Raw genomic sequence first — 7,500 nt, 5'->3', positions numbered from 1 at the left:
CGCAATTTGCTCACTTGGACAATATGGGTGATTCCTATTGACATCAGACATCTTGTTTGATGAGTTATCTATATTCCTTCGTGGAATGCCGAGGTGACGATTTCTTATGATGTCGTGGTGAAAAAAAGCATAATTCTTTTTTTAAATTTATAGTTGACAAAGCCGTTGCCCAGGCTCAGGAAGGATGTATGACCAATATGGGACAATGCTGTATAGCGGGGACGAGAACATTTGTTCACGAAAAGATTTATGACGAGTTCGTCGCCAAGAGCAGAGAACTTGCCAAGACCAGAAAAATTGGTGACCCTTTTGACTCAACAACAATAAACGGTCCTCAGGTAGGAGGTATCAATAATCATTTGAAATATTGCAACCATATCATTACATCGCTGGCCTTATAGGAGACATCAAAATATGACAAATGAAAAGAAAAAGTAGTCCTTCAGAGCCATTAGGCCCATGTAGCCGGAGTTAATTCTACAGTGTGAAACGGAGATTAACAATTGCTTGCTCCCCTTGGGATATGATGCTAGTCTATCGCAAAATACTTTCCAGATCTATTACTCAGCACGGACAAGGGGAGGGGGGGGGGGTGTCAGAAAAAATCTCTACTTCACTCAGGATCGAATTCGGTCCCTTTTTGTGTGAACCAACTGTTCTATCGGGACCCCATCATATGACAAATGGGATATGCAAAACTATTTATGGTGTTAAAACTCAATCAAGCATGGACATACAACATACTTTCAGTTGCCTTGAATTTGGCCCACTTAACTGGGTATGTCTATACTTCATTTAGTTTTAAGTCACCCATACACATTAGTACACATTTATTTCAGTCTCTTCTTGGTCATTGATGTTCACATATTTTATTTGTTTCACAATCACATCATATAATTAAACTTAATTTCCATTTCATACATTACAAGTTATCTGTTAAACATAGTTTTTTTTTCATTGGCAAACTTTCTAAATTCGTCACTGCCTCCAACCAGGCTATTTTTTTACAAGATAGGATACTGGCTTGATCATTGGATGTGTGTTGGTGAAAACTATCATTTTTTAAAGAAAAAAAACCATCAGAAATTGCAATCAAAATTAATATCTGTAAGCATCCTATTCGTATAATTTTGATTAGAACGGATCTAAGAGAAATATGCAATGTAGGAGCGTGCGTTCCATATTGAGACTTAACAGAATTTAGTTCTAATTTGTGAGGTCACCCTAGATCGCCAATCCTCTACTTGAGCTAAAATAATACAGATGACAAGAAATATAAACGAAACAAAAAATACTCTTCGATTAGCAGAAATTAAATTTGGATTGTTTAAAGAGGTAGTACATGTTTGCTCTATAATGTTTGAAATCTCGAACTTATTCTTAATACTGGTTGCTTCAAAATTTTAAAAACAATAATGTTAGAATGGTAGAATCAGTGATAAATTGCAATTCCTATCTGATATGACAGCATTTAATGACCAATTCTTGTCATTAATAATAGAAAAAACTGCCATTTAACCCTTTCCTTACCGACTATAGGAAAATCGTCACATTTGTTACGATGCAGCCAAACTTTTTTTCTCATTTAGATTTCTTTTCTATATCACAAAGTTTGAAGAATATTTTTGTTATAGTTATAAGAACTATGCAAACTTATGTATAGCATGTTCTTATTCTCTTTGAGTTAGAATTCTAACTATTCTATTTTACGTTGTGTGATAATGAAGTTTTGAGGACAATCTGGAAAATGGTCGGTAAGGCTGGAGTTAAAATAGGCAATGTGTATTGTATATCTGGAAAGTATTACATCGGCAAAAGCCAGTGACTGCTCTCTTTTCTATAGTGGTTGATTGAAGGACATATTTCGTTGCGTCACTGCTATAATTTACGATACAAGTATGTTTACCTCAAATATGTATGGCGTATGTTTGGTTTTCCCCTGTTTGAACCCATTATCTTCGCTGTATCTAGGTTAGCGAACAGCAAATGAACAGAATTCTGGACCTTATTAAAAAGGGCAAGCAACAAGGTGCAACAATAGAGATTGGAGGTGAGAGACATGGAAATGTAGGTTATTTCATTAAGCCTACCGTCTTCTCCAACGTCACAGATGACATGTGTATTGCTAAGGAAGAGGTAGGTCAACACTATTGCTACAGAAAAAGATAGGTTTATAAATAGAGATATAAATAGAGAGATTAATAGGATATCTACCTGTCTACTTACATAACTACATATTTATCTTTAAATCTTTTTATCCATCGATCGATCATTTTATCTATCTCTTTATTTATATCTCTAATTTTATATATAGATGAATAGGTAGGTAGATATTTAAATAGAGATTGGGGGTAGGAAGGGAGGGGGTCGTTTGTATTTAAGTTAATCACTCGATTCATACGTCACCGGTCTTGGTCAGCTTCCGCGTAGTATGAATATCACTGACAGTTCGGTCTATCCAAAAATAAACTGGGTTGCTGGGACTAAGTTTGTTTATATTGTTGTTTTTTATGACAGAACATCTTTGGCTATAAATTGGCTTTTAATGCAAAGAGTATCAATCAATTTTTTAAATTATTTATTTCACTCAACAGAATCAGAAATGACCTTCGGTTTCATTGCTCTAAAATTCTAATAAGTCCAATGACTTTAGCTTACCATTGTTCAAGTCGCAGCACTAATATTTCCAGATATATCCATGAACAGAGTTAGAAAGAACTGAAATTTGAATCTGTAAACTAACAACAGGACATGTCTTAACTGCAGTGTCTTTCAAGAGACACAATTAATATGTTTTTATGTTATTTATTTGTGTGCACAAGCCACCAATTCAAATTTCAAGTACACTACACAACATTTTGATACTTTTTAATCCCTAAATCTTGGGGGGTCTTATGGCCATTTGGGTGGTTAGATCTAAGCTATGAAGTAGATGAAACTATTTCACAAATTCCAATGTTTTATTCGAAGACTACAAACAAAATATTATTGTCTATTTTTGTGAAACTTTTGTTAAACCAGGATAATACGAGCTTCGCGTAGACCTAATCTTATTATATTTTATGTACTACTATTTGTGTTATCAAGATGCATGTGGCTTTAGTGAAAAGATATTCATTGCATTGTTTTCGGTTTTCACTCTTTAAAAAAACAACTCTTATTTTAGTAACTACTCTTCCCTTATATCCTAGATCTTCGGACCAGTACAGCAAATTTTAAAGTTTAAAACGATGGAGGAAGTCATTGAAAGAGCTAACGACAGCCCTTATGGTCTTGGATCAGCTGTCTTTACCAACGACATCAACAAAGCACTCACGTTTGCCAATGCCGTGAAAGCAGGAACGTGTTGGTGAGTGCAAATAGTTGACTATGAATATTGAACAGGGCAAGAATTATTTATTTGACCGCCTCTTTTGTGGTGCAAAAACAGGTCATACATATCGAACATGAATGTATGATAAAGGAGAAAGCACTGGAATGCTTCAACAATAAAGGCCTTTTGGCTGCAAATCAAGAAATTCTGAAAACTTGCTTGCAGATTTACTTTTAAATGATAGTGAACGAACACCCATTAAAAGTGGTAACTTTTCTAAAGAATTCAGTTTTCTTATTTCATAATTTTGATCTTAATTTTTGACGCAAAATAAATTTAAGTATTTTCATTGTATTTAATACATAGGGTATTTAATACGTAGGAGAAATGTATTTGTTAGGTAATCCTTCAAACTACATCCCTCTTGAGTACAGACAAGCGTTTTAATGACGTTTCGGGCTCTCAAAGCAATGGAACAGGTCAATACCGGATATACCCTCAAGGCATTCTGCGAATTTTTTGCGATAATTTTTAAGTTGTGCATTCTCTTCCGCGAAGTTCTACCTTCAGTCGCTTGAAAAGGAAGATAATAAGTCCGAGTTTTGTCGCTTATAATCATCTTTTTTTATTATTGAAAACCACTATCTTATTTAAATTTCAATTGAATGACAACTTTCAACTCTCCCATCTCTCGGATCAGGGCCCGTTTTCATGAACACGGACTAGCGCTTAGTCTCGGACTATCGTCAAGGACTTTAAAAAATCGGATTTTATGTGAGATGACCGAGCACGTCCCAGACTGACATCACGGCATCTTCGGACTAAGTTTGGCCAAGTCTTAGTCATTGGCTGAGGCCGGACTTCAAGCTTAGTCTGAGACTAGTTACTAGGATGCATCATAGCGTCGACAAGATAGCAGCTTTTTTTTAGATTGAGAGAGCTTCGATTTGGAAGGAAAATACGTCGGTTATGAATGACAGAGGCAAAAAGTGTCTTGTTGCTATTGACATTGGCTTAAAAACAGTAAGATAAGTGCAGGTCGTCGAAAGCACACATTTATGTGAGTAAAAAAAAAAAAAAAAAAAAAAGAACCCGAATCTAATCGGCTCGCGAGATGCGAGTGAACGCAGGTTCAAAGTGAAAGGGTTGGTTTCAAAGAATCCCCCCCCCCCCCCCCCCCCCCCCGGTTAGAAAATTTAGTTGAGACAAAACTTATTCTGATGGCATTGTATCTGACTGTAAAATAATGTGATTCATTAGAACACATTTTCTGTTTTGTTTGTTTGTTTGTCATTGTTGTTGTTTTTAACAAAAATTGTTGTTGGTTCAATTTGTTTGAGTTTGCCTAAATAATATAGAATTGACAGTCGACCGTGTGTCGACATTGATGTCTGATCAACCGACAGTCAATATCACGTGATTTGATTCATCATGGCAAAAGTAAGTTCAAATATGAAACGGAACGAAATATTATCTATACCGGATGCGTTGCTAATTTCCTATTTGGAAATCTTTTGCGTTGAAAGTATGTAGTCTGATATCTTACCTGCCATCGTGTACTAGAGAGCTTGATGTCACCAGCACAAAAGAGCCGAATTAGTCACTGTCCTTATAACGCCCACTTCTAACCAGAGTCAGAGATTAGTAAACGTTTATGAAATCCGATTTTTTTTGGGCACTTGCTACGCTTAGGCTTAAGACTAGCAAGTTATTAACTAGACTAGTAAATAACTAAATCTAGTCCACTTAAATGAAATTGGGCCCTATACGTTAGAACCCTTGCAATGACGTTTCTCATTCCATTATGTTTTACCACGATATCATGGATGTTCCTTCTGAAATTTTGGTATAGTGTGCAATGTTTCTTATACTTTTTCTTTGATCCCCATTAACATAAATAATAACAATTTTGTCAAAAATGTCAATATCATAATATGCTGAAAATAGTCCAGCACATGCTTGACTTTGGTTGACACTATAGTATTTCATTCTTTGTGCAATTGAAGAAACTATACGGTATGAAATTTGAAACGTTTGATAATTTTAGCTCTCACTCACTCACTCACTCTCTCTCTCTCTCTCTCTCTCTCTCTCTCTCTCTCTCTCTCTCTCTCTCTCTCTCTCTCTCTTTCTTTCTCTCTCTCTCTCTCTCTCTCTCTCTCTCTCTCTCTCTCTCTCTGTACGCTTATGTGTGTGTGTGCGCGCGCGCTCTTCCTCTCTTATGTTCTCAAGAAATGAAGATAGAGAGAATATCCGCTTTAATAGAACTATTCAGAAATGGACAATAATGAACATTAAATTAATACACATGCGTATCAGCAGCCCATAAGCTTTTTGTTAAACAAATTATCTTAATAAATTTGAATCAAACCAAAGAAATTTTAATATACGTATCAATAGTTTCAATTGCTTATTGTTACAAATATTTCAGGATAAATTGCTACAACGCTGTCACACCACAAGGCCCTTTTGGTGGATACAAACAATCAGGAATTGGACGTGAATTGTAAGTAGTCGTTATTCCTCCATTATATCTGATCCAATCCTGTAATCTGTATTTTAAGAGGGGCAGTGAAGCAAGGTGAACTGTGTAAAACAGTCTTATTTAAACATAGGAAGATTTCCTATGGTAGTAGTAGTAGTAGTAGTAGTAGTAGTAGTAGTAGTAGTAGTAGTAGTAGTAGTAGTAGTAGTAGTAATAGTATTAGTAGTAGTAGTATTAGTAGTAGTGGTAGTAGTAGTAGTAGTAGTAGTAGTAGTAGTAGTAGTAGTAGTAGTAGTAGTAGTAGTAGTAGTAGTAGTAGTGGTAGTAGTAGTAGTGGTAGTAGTAGTAGTGGTAGTAGTAGTAATAGTAGGGGGGGGGGGGATAGGAGACGGTAGATGAAGGAGAAAAGCATAGGTTAATTAGATGGAGAAAAGAAAGAGTGACTTAGTTAAAGGCGGCGTGCATGAGAGGTTGGATTAAGTGGTTTTAAAAACAATTGTAAGAGGGGATGGAAGGAGGTGTCGGCATTAGCATTGAACAACGGACAGTATAATTTTCCATACCCTTTTGATAGAAGCATCTCAAAGTGGTTTCTACTATATCTTTTCAGAGAGGGGTTACAAAATGCCTTCCGACACAGTGCGGTTTTGAACAATATACGAATGTGTGCGAGTTTAGCGCAATATTCATTTAGCCACACGGCCTCAACTGTAGAATCCACCTCATGGCCTCATTGCAAAATCCTATCTCATAGTACTGTGACTTATAATAAGTACTTATTTAGTCTTCACTTATAACATACAATCTTTCACGTTTTACTTTGACTGTTTTCAGGGGTGAATACGGATTGCAAAACTATTACGAAGTCAAGAACGTAAGTTGTCATGCCAGTCGTTATGTTTTCAAATTGTTGAAAATATCAGGGAAACAAATTAGTGAGCAGGCATAGTGCCAGACACTTTTTAAAACACGTTTTAAAACATCTTTCAAAATAGTTTAATGTCTATAAATAATTAAGCTTTTCACAGAAACCAAACTAATTTCTTCGTAATTTCAAGAAAAAATATAGATAGATATTTTTTAAAATAAATTTAACACAATCAATTTTTAAAGTAAAATTTCAAAATGCAAATATATACTGTCGGACAAAAATAAGTATACTCTTGCTTGAAGCGATTAAGTTTTACAGTCTTGGTGGATGGCTACAAGTTTATACCATATATTCATATGAAAGATTTTTATTTCTGCAAATCTTTTAATAGAGATCAATAAGATATATTAATGCACAGAGCCCCTTAAACATAAAGATATGTTAGAAATCAAAGATGACAAATTGGAGATAAATATAAGATTCAGACAGGTTTTACTTAAAAACTTAATATCGTGTATGACCACCTATCCATCTTTTAACCGTGAATACGGCGTCTCATTGAAGACTTCAGGTTTTCAAATACGCTCGACTGAAATGGCCCCCCAAAGTTTGAACCAATTCCTCATTGTTATGGTTCCTAGTTCTCTTTTCATAAGGTCCCATAGCTGTTCGAATGGGTTCATATCGCATCATGAGAAACAGCCAAGGATCAATGAATCATCAACTATAAACGTTTTAACTTCATTGGAACTTAGTGCAGATGGCGTATCGTGATGGAAAGGATATTTTGTGCAGCTTCAATTAAAGGAATAATATGTGGTTGTATTATTG

At 35.3% G+C, this 7,500-nt stretch overlaps 1 protein-coding gene across 3 annotated transcripts in view; it reads left to right on the top strand.

Moving 5' to 3' along the window:
• Positions 1–7,500, top strand: part of LOC144965412 (retinal dehydrogenase 2-like) — a 33,722-nt gene that overhangs the window by 25,524 nt on the left and 698 nt on the right. For all 3 annotated transcript variants that reach the window (XM_078900741.1, XM_078900742.1, XM_078900739.1), the window contains 5 exons: positions 154–338; positions 1,972–2,136; positions 3,192–3,349; positions 5,745–5,819; positions 6,633–6,672. In XM_078900741.1, the coding sequence (XP_078756867.1) occupies positions 154–338; positions 1,972–2,136; positions 3,192–3,349; positions 5,745–5,819; positions 6,633–6,672 (623 nt within the window). The remainder of the gene's footprint in view (positions 1–153; positions 339–1,971; positions 2,137–3,191; positions 3,350–5,744; positions 5,820–6,632; positions 6,673–7,500) is intronic.

Source organism: Berghia stephanieae, chromosome 2 (genome assembly GCF_034508935.2).
Source record: "Berghia stephanieae isolate SIO BIC M18660-M18661 chromosome 2, UCSD_Bste_1.3, whole genome shotgun sequence".
Lineage (NCBI taxonomy): Eukaryota > Metazoa > Mollusca > Gastropoda > Nudibranchia > Aeolidiidae > Berghia > Berghia stephanieae.
The sequence above is the reverse complement of the archived record's forward strand: the minus strand, read 5'-3'. Positions and strand labels throughout refer to the sequence as shown.